General features: G+C 53.6%; 1 protein-coding gene across 1 annotated transcript; it reads right to left on the reverse strand.

Moving 5' to 3' along the window:
* Positions 1-6,515: 6,515 nt before the first annotated feature.
* WDR18 (WD repeat domain 18) lies at positions 6,516-15,760 on the reverse strand. Its single transcript, XM_053581546.1, has 10 exons — positions 15,248-15,760; positions 14,056-14,166; positions 10,899-11,032; positions 10,504-10,645; positions 9,974-10,117; positions 9,818-9,882; positions 9,606-9,730; positions 9,332-9,498; positions 7,110-7,178; positions 6,516-6,950 (listed from the first exon to the last, which is right to left on the reverse strand). Exons 1-10 carry the CDS (start codon positions 15,455-15,457, stop codon positions 6,819-6,821), a joined length of 1,299 nt encoding a protein of 432 aa, XP_053437521.1. The 5' UTR covers positions 15,458-15,760; the 3' UTR covers positions 6,516-6,818.
* Positions 15,761-17,617: the final 1,857 nt, after the last annotated feature.

The following is a 17,617-nucleotide window of genomic DNA, read 5'->3' on the forward strand; positions in this document are numbered from 1 at the left end:
GGAGGCTGAGGCAAGAGAGTGCCTTGCTTAAGCCCAAGAGTTTGAGGTTGCCATGAGCTCTGACACCACAGCACTTAAGATTCTGTCTCAAAATAAAATAAAATAGGGCGGCGCCTGTGGCTCAAAGGAGTAGGGCGCCAGCCCCATGTACTGGAGGTGGCGGGTTCAAACACACCCCTGGCCAAAAACTGCAAAAAATAAAAAAATAAAAATAAAACCAGAAAAACTAGACTGGTAGTACATGCTTGTGGTCCCAGCTAATTGGGAGGCTGAGGCAGTAGGAGCTCTTGAGCTCGGGAGTTTGAGGTTGCCATGAGCTTGGCTGAAGCCATGGCACTCTAGCCCTGGCAAAAAAAAAAGTGAGACTGTCTCAAAAATGAAATAAAATAAAATAGACCTCCAGGATCCCCGACCTCTACCTACCCCCTGAGAATGTCTCTACTACTCTGATAGGGATTTATAGACCCACTATGTAGCCCTCGGTAGAGTGGCGTGGGGTCACAATCACATCAACCTCAAACTCTTGGGCTTAAGCGAGTCTCTTGCCTCAGTCTCCTGAGTAGCTGGGACTACAGGTGCTGGCCATAATGCCCGGCTATTTTTGGTTGTAGTTGTCATTGTTTGGCAAGCCTGGGCTGGATTTGAACCTGCCAGCTCTTGTGTATGTGGCTGGCACCTTAGCCGCTTGAGTTACAGGTGCCACCCTGTTTGCCTTCTTTTAATGACCATCTCCTGGACTCAGCTTGGGGGTTGGGGGGCAAGGGTGAGTCTGGCTTGGCTGCTGCTCTGTCTCCAGGACTTGCACACAATAGGCACTCTATTTGCTTGTTGCTTGAGCAACTGCCCCAATAAGGATGCTTGGTTACATTGCCCTCCTCCATTGCTCCAGAGTCTTCCATAGCTCCCCACTGTCGACTGATACTCAAGCCATCCCCAGTGTTCTCTGACCTGGGTCTTTCTATGACCCTGGCATCTGGCAAATGCTTAATAAATACTGGTCAGATCAGGGAGTGAAGGACTTCCTCCCCGCCCAGGCAGCACCTGACATAGAATTCTCTCATTGAATCCTCCTGGGGGGTTGGGGGGAGGAAGTGTTGGGCATCTCCCAAGATCCCTTCTGGCAGTGGCACAGCCAAAACATTCAGCTCTGATGAATGGGTGTAACTTGAATGTTTTTTCTCCATCTCTCTCTCACACACACACCCCTTGTCTCCTTTTGGAGTCAGTATTAAAGAGGAAAGAAAAAACTCCATTAAATAAGATGCTAAACACCAGCCAGAAAAATGGATTGAATTTTGAGACGACTCAGGAGGGTGGGTATCCAGGTGTCCTAGGAGCCAGGGGATCCCCCAGGGTCCTGGCTTTTAGGGTCCCCTGGTTCTTTGTGAGGTACCAGGTTTAACCCCTTCCTGGGGTCAGTTCTTTTGTACAGAGCAAGAGTCTGCAGAAATCCAACTGGTTCTGGGCTGGTGACACCAACAGCTTATGCTCAGTCACTAACACTGCTGTGTGTTCATTAGAAGGAGGTGGCCCAGTCACCTGCACTTATCCTCCTGCTCTGTGCCTCAGTTTCTCCATTCATACAAGGGTAACAGCTGCCATATGGGTTGAACATATGAACACAGGCTTTTTTTTTTTTTTTTTGTAGAGACAGAGTCTCACTGTACCGCCCTCGGGTAGAGTGCCGTGGCGTCACACGGCTCACAGCAACCTCTAACTCTTGGGCTTACGCGATTCTCTTGCCTCAGCCTCCCAAGCAGCTGGGACTACAGGCGCCTGCCACAACGCCCGGCTATTTTTTTTTTTGTTGCAGTTTGGCCGGGGCTGAGTTTGAACCCGCCACCCTCGGCATATGGGGCCGGCGCTCTACTCACTGAGCCACAGGAGCCGCCCCGAACACAGGCTTTTTAAAAAACATCTTTTTTGGGGGGGGCGGCACCTGTGGCTTAGTGACTAGGGCGCCAGCCCCATATACCAAAAATGGTGGGTTCAAACCTGGCTCTGGCCAGAAACTGCAAAAAAAAAATAAATAAATAAATAAATAAAATAAAATAAAAAGCATCTTTTTAGCATGGTGCCTATGGCTCAGTGAGTAGGGTGCCGGTCCCATATACCAAGAGTGCTGGGTTCGAACCTGGCTCCAGCCAAACTGCAACAAAAAATAGCCAGGTGTTGTGGCGGGTGCCTGTGGTCCCAGCTGCTTGGGAGGCTGAGGCAAGAGAATCGTCTAAGCCCAGAAGTTGGAGGTTGCTGTGAGCTGTGATGCCACAGCACTGTACCGAGGGTGATAAAAATGAGACTCTGTCTCTAAAAAAAAAAAACAAAACTTTTATTGTGGTAAAACATATATGAAATTTATCTTAATCTTTTTTTTTTTCCAGAGACAGAGTCTCACTTTATCTCCCTCAGTAGAGTGCTGTGCTGTCACAGCTCACAGCAACCTCCAACTCTTGGATTTAGGTGATTCTCTTGCCTCAGCCTCCCGAGTAGCTGGGACTACAGGTGCCTGCCAGAATGCCTGGCTATTTTTTTGTTGCAGTTTGGTGGGAGCCCGGTTCGAACATGCCACCCTCAACATATGGGGCCAGCACCCTACCCCCTGAGCCACAGGCACCGCCCGTCCTTAATCATTTTTTAAGGGCATATGTTAGCAGCATTAAGCACACACACATGGTTGGCAACCATCACCACCCTCCATCTCCAGAACTTTCTCATCTTCCCAAACTGAAACTCTATCTCTGTGAAATACTAACTCTACAAACACTGGCACCCACCATTCTACTTTCTGTCTCTATAAATCTGAGTCCAGGGACCTCCTAGAAGTGGAACAGAGATTTTGTCCAATTGTTGTTTGGCTTCTCTAACTGAACACGATATCCTCAAGGTCCATCCACGTTGTAGCCTGTGTCAGAGCCTCTTTCCTTTTCATGGCTGTGTGATATTCCACATGTAGATGAACAATATTGTATGTTTGTCCACTCACCTGTCAAAGGATACCTGTGTTGCTCCACACTTCATGGCTATTTTTGGTTGTGCTGCTGTGAATGAAAACCCAGGAATGGAATTGCTGGGTCAAATGTTAATTTTTTTTTTTTTTTTTTTGGAGACAGAGTCTCACTCTGTCCCCTAGGTAGAGTGCTGTGACATCACATCTCACAGCAACCTAAAACTCTTGGGTTCAAGTGATGCTCTTGCCCCAGCCTCCCAAGTAACTGGGACTACAGGCACATACCACAACTCCCAGCTATTTTTAGAGACAGGGTCTCATTCTGGCTCAGGCTAGTCTTGAATTCCTGAGCTCAGGCAATCCACACCCCCGCCACCAGGCCTCCCAGAGTGCTGGGATTACAGGTGTAAGCCACCTTGTCCAGCTCTTGTTTAATTTTTGAGGAACAGCCAGACCTCTCTCCAGAGTGGATGCCCCATTTCACCAGCAGCACTGATTCTGATTTCTCCTGTAATACTTGTTTTTCTGGGTTTCCTGATGGTGTGAAATGGCAACCTTGCTGTGGTCTGGGCAGACTCAGTCTGTCAGCACATAAGCACAAACCATGAAAGATGGGTGCTCTGGGTCCTTCCTGAGTCTCCAGTACTCCCCTTATGCTGCCTCCTCTTTATGGGTTTAGGGAGCACCAAAGAGGTTCCTGATAGGGCCATCTGGCTTCCCCTGGGGATTGATAAGTGGGGTGTCCATTGTCTTGATCTCACCCAGTGTATAAATTATGCCATATGAAACCAGAGTATTCCCCCTCCTGTGCACTCTGGGTAGTGATGCCCCCAGTGTGACAAGGTCCTGGGAGGAGATGCTGAGTCACTACTGATGAGGCCTGGTGTCCAAGGCCTTCACAAGGGAAATGTATAGAAAGAAGGAAAGTAGGATCCCAAGGTGTTGAGCACCTGCTGAGCTCCCAGGTGTGACTTGTCTGAGGCCACCAAGTGATTTGTAGCTGGGGTGGGGTGGGGAGGAACCAGCCAGGCTGTGATACTGGCTGGCTCAAAGTGAACTCTAACCTCATCTTTAGCCAGCTGTCTGCAGCCTGCAAAAGAGAGGCTTCAGCCCAGTGGCTGGGCAGGGGATGGTGAGGGCATGCAAGTCATTGTGCATAAGTCTATAAGCTAATGCTGGGGCACCCCCTGGGCTAGCCATCCATTCATCCATCCACAACAGTGTTCTAAGAACCAAGTTAGACTACAGACAGGAGCCCTCAGGGGTACTAAACCACTATCCCCCCAGCTATGGGTGAGATGGACACACCAGAAATGATTTAGGGCCCCCAGGGGAACAATACAGATGAAGGTGGGGGGATGTCAGCCACCACCTTCAGCTTTTGTCTGCTCCCAGCAGACAGGACCAAGCCTCCTAGGGTGCAGAATGGGCACTCAATTCTGGAACAAGGGCAGCTTAGAGTCAGCTAAAGACTGGAGCAATAGGCCCCCACTGGGGTATGTCCAGCAGAGACCACCAAGGGGTTGAGGGGCTCTCTGGACACCAGCCTAGAGCAGGTAGACCTTGGTACTCAGGGAGTCCAAACCCAGACAGCAGGAGCTGACCCAGCAGGTAACAGCCCCATCTTAGCTCTCTGGCCAGGGGGGCTGTAGGCCACAGAGTGGGGACAGATGGTGGCACCAAGGCCCCAGCCAACCTGATGCAGCAGGGCCTGGCCACCAGCTGCAAGGGCACAGAACCCTGGAGATGGGAACAAGGACACACATTAGCCTAAAAGCATGAACTCACTGCTGGCAGCTGGCTCATGGCCCCAGTTATTACAGTAGCTGTTCAATCACATGGATTTTCTGGACAATTAAGCAGGGCTGTCGGGGCAGCCTTGTAGAAAGTTCTGTGGCTGTCTGGGCTGTCCTCCAGGTGCTGGCTGGCAGCTTAGTGTCCCCATGGCCATGAGGGAGGGGGTCCCAGCCTTCATCCAACCCTTGATGCCCCAACAGGCACATTCTTGTTGTATAGCCAGAGGGCATGTATTCCTTAGCAACCCTACCCCTGACCCACAAATGGTGGCCACCTTCACCAGGTGTGGTGTGACACCCCCACCTGAGAAGGCCCAAGTGTCTCCTCCCAGAGAATAGCCTTGGTATGGCTTTTGAATAACTCCATTGTATCCTGGAAGAGGCCTCTGGGTTCTGTGGCGGACAGGAAGAAATGAGGCCTTTATGGCAGGTGTGGCCAGTGGAATCCCATGTCCAGGTGCCTCCCCAGTCCCAGGTCAAGGTTAAAACCCCGGCCACCCCTGGCAACCCATCCGTAAGCCAGCACCAGAGTCATGGACTTAAATAACAGCCAGTAGTCCCTATGATATTTCAGAGCTGAATGCTAGACTTGAAGGCACATCTTACCTCTGGAGCCAGCCCCACAACAGCCCTCTAGACCAATCCACCCCGACCCGGACCCCATGGGGCTGTCATCACTCAAGATACCCCCCTCGGGGCGGCGCCTGTGGCTCAGCGGGTAGGGCGCCAGCCCCACATGCCGAGGGTGGCGGGTTCAAACCCGGCCCCGGCCAAACTGCAACAAAAAAATAGCCGGGCGTTGTGGCGGGCGCCTGTAATCCCAGCTACTTGGGAGGCTGAGGCAAGAGAATCACCTAAGCCTAGGAGTTGGAGGTTGCTGTGAGCTGTGTGACGCCACGGCACTCTACCAAGGGTGATAAAGTGAGACTCTGTCTCTACAAAAAAAAAAAAAAAAAAAAAAAGATACCCCCCTCCACAGGGAGCAGAGTGGTCTTAGGGACAGGGCAGCAGACTCATGTCTGAGAACTGCCTTTTTTCTCTGGACACTGGATCTTAAAATCTGCTTCTTTGATGGCTAAATTCAGCTGAGGCCAGCCTCTGCCAACCTGGGAAGGTTTTTTTTTTAAATTTATTTATTTTTATTTATTTATTTATTTTTACAGACTTCATTGCCCTCGGCAGAGTGCCATAGTGTCACACAGCTCATGGCAACCTCCAACTCCTGAGCTTAGGTGATGCTCTTGCCTCAGCATCCCGAATAGCTGGGACTACAGGCGCCCGCCACAACACCTGGATATTTTTTTTTCTTTTTTTTGTAGAGACAGAGTCTCACTGTACCGCCCTCGGTAGAGTGCCGTGGCGTCACACAGCTCACAGCAACCTCCAACTCCTGGGCTTATGCGATTCTCTTGCCTTAGCCTCCCCAGCAGCTGGGACTACAGGCGCCCGCCACAACGCCCGGCTATTTTTTTGTTGCAGTTTGGCCGGGGCTGGGTTTGAACCCACCACCCTCGGCATATGGGGCCGGCGCCCTACTCACTGAGCCATAGGCGCTGCCCAACACCTGGATTTTTTTTTGTTGTTGTTGTTGCAGTTTGGCCCGGGCTGGGTTTGAACCCGCCACCTCCTATATATGGGACTGGCACCCTACCCACTGAGCCACAGGCACTGCCGCACGCTGGGAAGGTTTTGAGAGCCATGCTGGGGACCTGAGGTTGTCCTGAGTACCAGGCCACTGGGGCTCACTGAGGATACACAGAGGCCAAAGAGGAGAACTTTCGTATCATCTTTTGTTAGAAACAGACCGGCACCAACACAACCTAAGGTGACATAAGACATCAGTGCACTGAGACAAATCCACCCCATCACAGGAGTAAAAACCCCAAACATAATACAAAACTGGCACAGCGAGCCTGGCCCTGGAGTGTGCTGGTAGCCATCTCTGCTGGCCCTGGATCCCAGGAGGCTCGCTGGGTTTAGCTACTGCAGCAGCCTGAACTCCACTTGGCCTGGGGGTGCACGGTGGCCGAGGGTCTCCAACTGGGACAGGGGTCTGCACCTGAGGCAGCCCTGGTTCACTTGGCTGGCCGGGTGATGATGCGTGTGGAGAAGTCGAAGAGGTCCCGGTTGATCTTGCGCAGGTTGCGCACCTCGTCCTCCAGCTCAGTCACACGAACCCGTAGCTGGTCCTGACCGCCCAGGACATTCTAGGGGAGGGGCACAGGGTCAGAGGACAAAGGCAAACTTGCACAATCCTCCTAGCAGCAAGGTTGAGGATCCTCACACTTGAGGGTCACTCATCCCCACTGCTGCAGAGGGCAACAGCATTGCCCCACCCATGGCGAACCCACACGGGCCCTGCCCACCTTCTCCATCGTGGTGCACATGACTGCCTGTAGCTGCTCCATCCGTTCCAGATAGCTAGGCTCTGAGCCCTACAATACAAAGGGCCAAGGTGGTGATTCTGGGGCCTCCAGTCTCATTCGAAAGAAGGGGAGACTGAGATGGGGTAGGGGTGGCTGCCAGTCCCTCTCAAGGATATAGATCATAACTCCCCTGTGTGCTCTCTTATCTTCAAATCTGATCCCGGCCTCTGCACCCAACAAGTTCCTGGGGCTGGCCACACTACAGAGTGGGGCTCAAGGGACTACCAAAAATCAAGAACAGAGGGCTGGGCAAGGGCCTTTCAGACAGCTTACAGGGAGAGCTGACTGGCTCAGCAAGGCCACTACCCTGAGAAGTGGGACCCACCAGGATGGTTGGAAGTGGTTGGGGGGGTGGGGTGGGGATCCATCTCCAGGATGACACTGGGCATGCTAGAGCCTTGGGGCCAGCCCAGCCATCCTTTTGCCATGGCCAGCACTGCTCCCATCTGTGGGAATGGCTGACACCCTCCCCATGGGGGCTTCATGTGATTCCACAGCAATAGACAAGGTGCACCTGAGTGCAGCCAGGCTTCCAGATGAACAGTCAGGTGGATTCCAGCTGGGAACAGAGGGTGCAGAGGGCTAGAGGCCCTTGGATCAGGGAGGGAGCTGGGCTCAAGTATCAGGTAGGGGTGGCACTGCTGGAGGCCTCGCCAGTACCCTCCAGAATTCCTGCTGTGGGAAGCTGGGTGGGTGGCCTTGTGGAAGGTACTGGCATCAGCAGGAACCACTGGAGTCACTGCAGTAGGTAGGGCCAGGACATGGACATCCCTGGACAATGAGCTATCTGCATAGGAAACCAAGTGGCAGAGAACTATTTCACCCCAAAAGTTCCAGGCACCTTTTGTGGTTTTTTTTTTTTTTTTTGGCCGGGGCTGGGTTTGAACCCGCCACCTCCGGCATATGGGACTGGCGCCCTACTCCTTGAGCCACAGGTGCCGCCCCCCAGGCACCTTTTGATCTCAGGTGCCTTCTTTGCCCCCACACTCCAGTGGCCAGTCCAGCTTGTGAGCTTATGCTCCTGGCATGATCAGGGGTGAGAGGGGACACAGGACGGCCAGACAGTGGATGGCTTCTGCCCCTGCTGCCTGCCCCCAAGCTTGCTGTCAGGCTTTGGGCAGATATAGAGCCTCACTCCAATCTCCCAACAGAGATAACGGTGTCTGCTGGTTGTGGGGCTGGGAGATGGGCACCCTTCAGATAAAAAATCAATTTGTATCAGCTCAGAGAGGACTGCCAAGGGCTCAGAGCCCAGCAGGGCAGACAGACACCCACACCAGACACCAAGGACACTGCAGCTCCCTGGAGATTAGTGTGAAGCTTCTGTTGTCCCCAGGGACCCCTTAACCCCAACTGTACCACAGCCCAGTCTATTTCAAGGGCTTCTTTTTTTTTTTTTTTTTTGTAGAGACAGAGTTTCACTTTATCGCCCTTGGTAGAGTGCCGCCCTTGGTAGAGTGCCGTGGCATCACACAGCTCACAGCAACCTCCAACTCCTGGGCTTCAGCGATTCTCCTGCCTTAGCCTCCCGAGTAGCTGGGACTACAGGTGCCCGCCACAATGCCTGGCTATTTTTTGGTTGCAGTTCAGCCGGGGCGGGTTTGAACCCGCCACCCTCGGTATATGGGGCCGGCGCCTTACCGACTGAGCCACAGGCACCGCCCTACTTCAAGGGCTTCTATGAGTGCCTTGGAGCATTTGTTATCCAGTGTGGAATGTTTCAGAATAGTGACTTAATCCCACAAGCCATGGACTTGCTGGGAGGCTCCAGTGCATTGGGGAACTGCCTAGAGCTGGCTGGGCCTCCCAGATTGCGCATCCTCTGTACCTCGGGCTGCATTTTAACTTTCAGGAGCTAGGACATAGACTTTTCCATCCTTAGGACCGAAAATATGGAATTCAAATAGGATTCCAAAATATGGAATTTCCGCCCCTTTGCCTAATAATTTGCCAAAGGTTCTAGAGCTCTCTCTCAGTAGGTGGTTTACTGTTTTGGAGCCTCCGGCCTGCAATGACTGCAATAACCTCCAGCACTGCAATGACCACGGCTATCAAGGGTGTGCAGAGACCCACTCCCCGGTCCTATTCCCTCATCAGGGTGAGCTCACCAGTGCTGGAGCCAGGCCGGAATTGGCCCCACAGGAGTCTGCTGGGAGTCCTACCTGCTGGTGCAGACCCAGGCGCAATGTGAGGCCCCCACAGCGTGGCTCATCCCCATGCTCAGCGCCCAGTAGGTGCTTGTTGAAGTGAGGCAGTGGCAGGCTAGGCCTGAAGTCCGAGCTCAGCATGCTCAGGGGTGCCAGCAGGATGGCAGCATTGGTCACAGGGCCTGAAGGCAGGAGGCAATCAGGCCCCATCCCACTTGCCTTTGCCCTGCCCTCTCACTTAGACCAATATATCCCTGGGATTGCCCTCTAGCCCCGCCAGGGGCCCCACCTTTGAGTGCCATGGTCCGGATGCACTGCTTGCTTTGAACATCCCAGAGGCGTACGGTCTCATCATGGGAGCCTGAGAGCAGCACACTGCCATCAGTGGACACTGACAGGCAGGTCACCTGGTTCCTGGGGCAGAAAATAGGCATCAGGGTCCGGCCATTCAGGGAAAAAAAAAGAGGGTGCCAGCATCCCATCCCCAGCTACGGTCCCTACCTGTGCCCTATGAAGACTTTCCCGGTATCCTGCTCCGGCTGGAAGCTCTGCTCCCTCTGCCCAGGCTATGGGGAGTGCAGGCATGAGCAGCAAGTACTGGTCCCACAGGCCACCACCCAGTGTCCAGTCCTCCCACGTTGCCTGCTGGCCACTTACCCAGGCGCAGAGGTCCACCTGGAAGATGGAGCCATTGCTGCCGCCACAGAACATGTGGTGCTCGGCCAGGTCTGTGGTCACTGCCATGATGCTCACGTCAAAGAGCACTGAGAGCAGCAGCTCACCTGAAGAGATCGCCCACAGCTGCGGGGCAGGAGGCACATGGGGGGAGGCCAGAACGAAGTGGTAACAGGGGCCAGCTCCCACTGGGAAAACCTACCCTGGGGGCGAAGGTACTTGGCTTGTTCTGAAGTGGGGCTCCCTCCCCAGACCATTGGCCAAAACTCAAGGGCAGTGATACTCTCAAGTTTTCCAGGGCACAGCCAGAGAGCCAGCCAGGCAAAGTGACTAAGTGGGAATTTCCAAGATCTGGACTGTCCACCTCTCTAGATGTCCTTGGGCTGGGAGCATTAAGGGATTAGAAGCCATCTGGAATCTTGACAACTATGGGGGAGGAGGACATTCTCTGCCCTTGCCAGGGACCTGCAGCTGCCAGCCTGGCTCACCAACCTCATAGGGGCACGTTCTACCTTCACAGTCTGGTCCAGTGAGGCGGTGGCTACCCGGGCTAGGGGCCCCCCAAAGCCACAGTGCAGGTCTGTGATGGGGAGTGTGTGATGAGACCAGACATGCCGGGGGGCCGGGATCCTGGAGGGGTCAGCCTGTAGCACACTGGGGGAGGGGCAGGTGCTCAGGAGTAGAGGAGAGATCCTCCTGTGTCCACCACCTGCACACATGCCTCCACCCAGCACCTGTCACCTCATCTGAATCAACTCCAGAATGGTCCCCATAAGCACCCTGGACCCTGATACAGACAGTCAGGCCCCTTGGACAATCGGCCCATCCTCTGTACTCTAGCCCCCTCCTGCCTGGCCTTGGTGCAGAGCTTCCCTGTGGGGCCTTGGGCTGAGGGTCCCAGGACTACCTGCAGAGGCTCCACACCAGCACCAGGCAGTCCTTGCCCCCTGAGAGGAAGTGGCTGCTGTCCCCTGTGAACTGCAGGCAGGAGACGTCCTGGTAGTGCCGGCTAAGGATGACCAGAAGATTACCCGTGGAGACCTGGGAGGGGTGGGGGGATTGAGTTAGGAGAGGACACATGGCTGTAGCTCCCAGAACCCCACTACCACATTGCCATGAGTGCACCCCAGTGGCTGTTCCCCATGCCTCTGCCCCAGGACTATAGGCAATCACCGAGGAGGCTGCACTCAGAACCTGTAGGCCTCCCTTGGGACCATTTGGTCACTGTGGGAACTTACTTCTGGGCAGGCTATGACAGTAGCTGGCAGAGGGGGTAGGGATGCTGCCCCTCGTGAGGGTGACCAGTAGCCAGGAAGCTCAGTCTAAGGATGTCCAGGTGCTGAGGCTGTGGACATCCCATTGCCAAAGGATAAGGGTGGGAGAGCTGCTATTGTAGGTTGAATTGCGCAAAATCTGTTTAATTCTGGGCAGCACCTGTGGCTCAGTGGGTAGGGTGCTGGCCCCATATACCAAGGGTGGCGGGTTCGAACCCAGACCCGGCCAAACTGTCAAAAAAATAGCCAGGCATTGTGGCAGATGGCCATAGTCCAGCTCCTTCGGAGGCTGAGGCAAGAGAATCGCCTAAGCCCAGGAATTGGAGGTTGTTGTGAGTTGTGCTGCCATAGCACCCTACCAAGGGTGATAAAGTGAGACTCTGTCTCAAAAAAAAATAGCTGTTTAAGTCCTGACTTCTGGGACCTGGGAATGTGGCCTTAGATGGATATAGGGTCTTTGCAGACATAATTAAGATGAGAACCTACTGGAGTAGGGTGGCCCTGAATCTAATGTGATTGGTGTCCTTGCAAGGAGAGGGAAATTTGGACAGACACACACAAAAGGCCACGTGATAACAGAGGTAACGACTGCAGTGACTCATCTACAAGCCAAGGAATGTCAAGCAAGGACTGTTGGCCACCTCTAGTAGCTGGAAGAGGCAGCACAGCTCTGCTGACACCTTGATTTTGGACTTTTTCTTGTCTCTAGACCTGGGAGAAGATAAGTTTCTGTTGTCTGAAGCCCTCATTTGTGGTGCTTTATTGGGGTAGCCCCAGGTGACAACAGACAGGTACCTACAGAACCCCCAGGGCCTGACTAGCCACAGCCCCTCTCTGGGCCTAACCTAGAGCAGTGGAGGACTGAATGGTAGTCAATTAAATGGGATCCAGTTAACCCTAAATCTCAAAGAGGCCAGCTTACATAACCTCTACTGTCCAGGAAATCTTGAGGGCTGGAACCAACATGAGCCCCGTCACCCATGAGGGTGAGGTTTCCATCACTAGGTGTGAGCAAGAGGACAGACCAACCCCCAAGCCCAGAGCCCCAGGCAGGCCTCTCTCCACTTACTCTCAGCCCACAACAGCAGCAAGCACAGCCAAGCCAACCCTGGCCTAAGCTTAGGCCTCTGTCCAGCCACGCGGGGCGCCCCCTTGTGGCCACAACTGACATGAGTCAGAAACTCCCCATCAGGGTGGGGTAGCCTGGGCCAGGCAGCAGCCTTGATGCACCAGACACAAACTAGCCTACTTTATAAACTAGTACACCTCCCACTGGGAGACAAGTCATTTGATTTCTACCCATTTCTCCTGCACCAAAAAGATGTCAACCGGGCGGCACCTCAGTGAGTAGGGCACCGGCCCCATATGCTGAGGGTGGCGGGTTCAAACCCAGCCCCGGCCAAACTGCAACAAAAAAATAGCCGGGTGTTGTGGTGGGCGCCTGTACTCCCAGCTACTGGGGAGGATGAGGCAAGAGAATCGCTTAAGCCCAGGAGCTGGAGGTTGCTGTGAGCTGTGTGATGCCACGGCACTCTACCAAGGGCCATAAAGTGAGACTCTGTCTCTACAAAAAAAAATAAAATAAAAAAAATAAATAAAAAAAAGATGCCAACCAAGGTGAGGACAGTGATAGGCAACCTGTGAGGTGCTACTCCCTGCCTCAGTTTCTCTCTCTCTACCCAAACAACTGCATCCTAGTTTCAAAGTCATGGACTAAGGTTTAAAACCCTTAGATGCCCCATCACTCAGAGAATTCCTGCCCAGACCATGTAGTTCTCTTGGCAGCTCCCTGGGGAGGTATTCTGCACTGCCTACTCTGTTCCACATGTGACAAGGGCAGATCCCCCCCCCAATAATAATGGACAGTTAATAACTACATAGCCAATGAGCCAACGCAGTAACTGCAGGCCAAGCCCATGGAGGCCTGGTTTTGCAAGTAAGTTTTCCTGGCTTCCATGCTCATTTCATGATACTCAAAAGAAGCTTTCTCTGACCAAGGCAGAGCTGGGTAGCTGGCTTATACACAAAGCCTGAAATGTTGACTCTCTGTCTTAAGCTAAGACTGCATGACAGAAGCTGAGCTGTGTGTGAGCTTGGACGGCACAATCACCAGGTTTCCCCAGTAGGAAGAAAGGGTTAAAAAACCTTGCTCTGCCCTCCTGCAGAGACAATGTTTGGTCTTTGTACCTTTAAAGTCATAAGCTCCAATTGCAACTACCAACTTGGAAAAGATGCTAGCCCCAAAGGAGATCGCACAGTGTGTGTTAGGGACCAGCCTGCACTGTCCTGTGCATGGTGTACACTCATGGCCATCCAAAGACCATGCCTATTTGAGACTTACAAGGATCTCTGGGGAATCCAGACCCTCAAGCAACTACCCATCTAGGTGCCCCAGCCCTAGGATCTAAACCTAAAGGTGGGCGGCACCCATAGCTCAGCGGTTAGGGCGCCAGCCACATATACCGAGGGTGGCGGGTTCAAACCTGGCCTGGGCCAGCTAAACAACGACAGTTGTAACAACAACAAAATATAGGCAGGTGTTGTGGCAGGCACCTGTAGTCTGGGAGGCTGAGGCAAGAGAATTGCTTAAGCCCAAGAGTTTGAGGTTGCGTGAGCTGTGATGCCATAGCACTCTACTGAGGGCAACACAATGAGACTCTGTCTCACAAACAAACAAAAAAATTAAACTAAAGGTGGCTCTCTTATGCCCTGAAGGTGAGACTCAGATGGGGATGGGCTCCTTCTTGAAGTGTGTCCTATGTGAAAACCCCTGTGCCCCAATCCTCTTACCTCCCACAGGTATATGTTTTCTGAAATTCCTGCAAGGACGTAAAGGCCGTTGGGTGACGTGGTCAGACAGGTGACAGGCCCAGGGCACATGATCTTTTGCTGAAGCTGGTCCTGGGAATATATAATAGGCTACATGAACTTGGTGCAGAAGCCCATATGACATTGGATTATGGTGAGGGAAGGGGATATGCAGGCAGCTGGTAAGGCCAGACACTAGACTCCCAAGCACCAGAAAGAGTAGTTGGGAACACGATAGTTTGGGAAAATGTGTGGTCTGGCCTGGAAGTGTTCACACCAGGGTTTGAAGGGTGGAGGTGGAGGCTACAAGCAGCTCCATTTTCTTGGTATAGATGGGCCAGAAAATTCCTGGAGAAGAGATCCTGGTGGGGCAAAGTGGGTCTAGGAGTACCATGGGGCTTGAGAGTCCAATGCTCGGTAGGTTTGAGCCTCAATCCCTCCGCTCCTAATGTCTAACCTATGACCTTGAGCCTCAGTTTTCTCCTCTCCAAAATGAGAAAACTGTATAGGTTGTGCGTGTATTCCATCAGGCAATGCCAGAGGACAGAGTCTGCCCCCAAGAGTGGGCGGGTGAGGCAGCAAGCAGCTTCCAGGGCTGCAATTTGGGTTGCTGATAGAGCAGAAATGGTGGGTCCATGGTGAAGGTCTGCGTCACATTTGGGGGACTGTAAAATAAATACATGAGTCTCCTGGGCTAGGGCTACCCCTTGGGGAGGCTCCCCCAAACCTTCTGTCTCCTCCTCCAATGCCACTAGATCCACAACACCCCAGTCTGGCTCTTTTCATCAAATTTATCGCTCCAGGATCCTGTGTGAACAGTCGCCCCAAGGGATCCCCCAGCCTCTCCCAACTCTCTTAAGAGCCCCGTTCTAGGGCAGGCTGCAGAGATCTGCCCTCATCCCCGGCCACAGCCCACCCTCCGCTCCACGTATGCGGAGATTGTCTCGTTGATCACACAGGCCTCAAAGCTAACGTTTCTTCCCACAAACATACAAAACAAACACCTTCTGGCCCACGCATGCGCAGCGCCCTAACTGACTCCCGACCCTCGACCCCTATCCTGATTTGGGTGCCTTGCAGCCCCGCACGGACCCTTCCCGGGACCTTAGTCTCGGGAACCCAGCTCATCCCCTCCCCAACAAAGGAGCCCAGCAGCGAGACCGCGCGGCTGGACCTTCCGTTGTAGTTCCCAGACGCTGATGTAGTTCTTGCCCAGTTGCGCCGCCAGCAGGTATTCGCCATTGAGCAGCGCCAGGCCGCGAGGTCCCGCCTGGCCGCCGCGGTACGTGAGCAGGTTGGCGCCCGAGTGCAGTTCCCACACAACGCAGCTCCACAGTGGGGCCGCCGAATCCGTACACACGGCCACCTCCATGGGCGCCGCCATCTTGACTCCCCCACCGCCCGGATGTGCGTCATTACCAGCGAGATGTGGGACGACTGCGCCGCGCGGGCTAGAGCGGCGCCTGCGCTGTCGCGGCGGTTGGCTGACTCGCGCGTACGCACCGGATTGGGGAAGGAGGCTGCTCTGTGAAATGGGTTTTTTTGCTTATCGGAGACCGGGAGTTGCGCAGGCTAGTTAGAGAGACCTTGGGAGGCAACTTCTTCCAAGACCGAGGACCTTCTGCGAGCAGTTACTAGCTCAAGAGCCTGGGGGTTCTGACTTGGCCATTACCTGCTGGGCTTTTTTTTTTTTTTTTGAGTCTCAAGCTCTCAAGTCTCCCTGGGTAGAGTGCCGTGGAATCATAGCTTACAGCAACCTCCACCTCTTGGGCTCAAGCTATCCTCTTGCCTCAGTTTTTTCTATTTTTAGTAGAGACGGATTCTCTCGCTTTTTGCTCAGGCTGGTCTCAAAACTCGTGAGCTCAAGCAGTCCACCCGCCTCGGCCTCCCGGAATGGTGGGATTACAGGGGAGCCACCGCGCCCGGCCCTGCTGGGCGTTTTTGACCTAGTGGCTCAACCTGTTGGATTCTTTTTAAATGTTAATATGCACATAATACTGATCTCACGGACCTAAATGAGATATTGCACGGAAAACAACAGTAAGCCTGACCACCATGTTCTACTTGGTGCTCAATACATTATAATTTCATGATTGACGTCTGCATCTCCCCATTGACATCTCCTCTTTGGAGGTCCCCCAAATTCTAATTTTTAGTTGGGGTCTCAGTATAGGCTGAACAGGTCGGAAGCTCTGAGCATGTTTAAAGGCAGGATTTATATGGGCTTAGCCCTTAGAAAAGGGGGAATTTGTTTAAAAGTCGGGTTTGCAGCTCCGAGGTTTGGCCGTGTCGGAGCAAGAGCCTCCCGGCTGCTTCAAGAAAGGACGTGATTCCGGGAGAGGTTCCCGCGTAGGGCTCGGAGTGGGCGGGGGCGCGCGGCCCCGCTCGACCGGCAGGTGGCAGGAGTGAGCCACCGGCCGGAGAAGGGCCGGGCCGGGCCGGCACCTCTGCGAAGGGACCTCTTTGGGCCAGGGGCCGCAGAAGCAGCGTCTCCTACGTACAGACCTTTCAGCAGGGAGCTAACAGAGCTAACAACCCCGAGGGCGCGGGGTTGAGAAGAGGGGTGCGTAAAGTCCCTGGGGCAGGATCGCGGAGTGGGCTCAGGACTAGGCGGGGCCTTGGTTCCTTGGAGGGAGGGAGTCCACACCCCTGACGGGCCTAACTCTCCAGTTTCCACCAAAATAGCGTTTATGTATTTATTTAATTTTTTTAGAGAGAGAGTTTCTCTTTATCGCTCTCGGTAGACTGCTGTGGCAGCAGCTGTTCACAGCTCACAGCAACCTCCAACTCTTGGGTTTAGGTGATTCTCTTGCCTCAGCCTCCGGAGTAGCTGGGACTACAGGCGCCCGCCACAACACCCGGCTATTTTTTTGTTTTGCAGTTTGGCCTGGACCAGGTTCAAACCCGCCACTCTCGGTATATGGGACCGGCGCCCTACCCACTGGGCCACAGGCGCCGCCCCATTTACTTTTGAGACCCAGTCTCAAGCTGTTGCCCTGTGTAGAGCGATGTGGCGTCCTAGGTCACAGCACCCCCCAACTTTTAGGCTCCAGCGATCCTCTGCCTCAGTTTTTCTTTCTTTCTTTTTTTTTTTTTTTTTTGTAGAGACGGAGTCTCACTTTATCGCCCTCAGTAGAGTGCCGTGGCCTCACACAGCTCACAGCAACCTCCAATTCATGGGCTTAGGCGATTCTTCTGCCTCAGCTTCCTGAGTAGCTGGGACTACAGGCGCCCTCCACAAGGCCCGGCTATTTTTTGTTGCAGTTTGGCCAGGACCGGGTTTGAACCCACCACCCTCAGTATGTGGGGCCGGCGCCCTACTCACTGAGCCACAGGCGCTGCCCTGCCTCAGTTTTTCTATTTCTAGTTGAGACAGGGGTCTCGCTTTTGCTCAGGCTGAATCGATCGAACTCGTGGGCTCAAGCTATCCATCCGCCTTGGACTCCCAGAATCCTGGGATTACAGGCGTGAGCCATCGAGCCATTTATTTATTTATTTTTTTGACCGGGGCTAGGTTTGAACCCGCCACCTCCGGCATATGGGA

The sequence above is a fragment of the Nycticebus coucang genome, chromosome 2 (genome assembly GCF_027406575.1).
Source record: "Nycticebus coucang isolate mNycCou1 chromosome 2, mNycCou1.pri, whole genome shotgun sequence".
In the NCBI taxonomy this organism is placed as follows: Eukaryota; Metazoa; Chordata; class Mammalia; order Primates; family Lorisidae; genus Nycticebus; species Nycticebus coucang.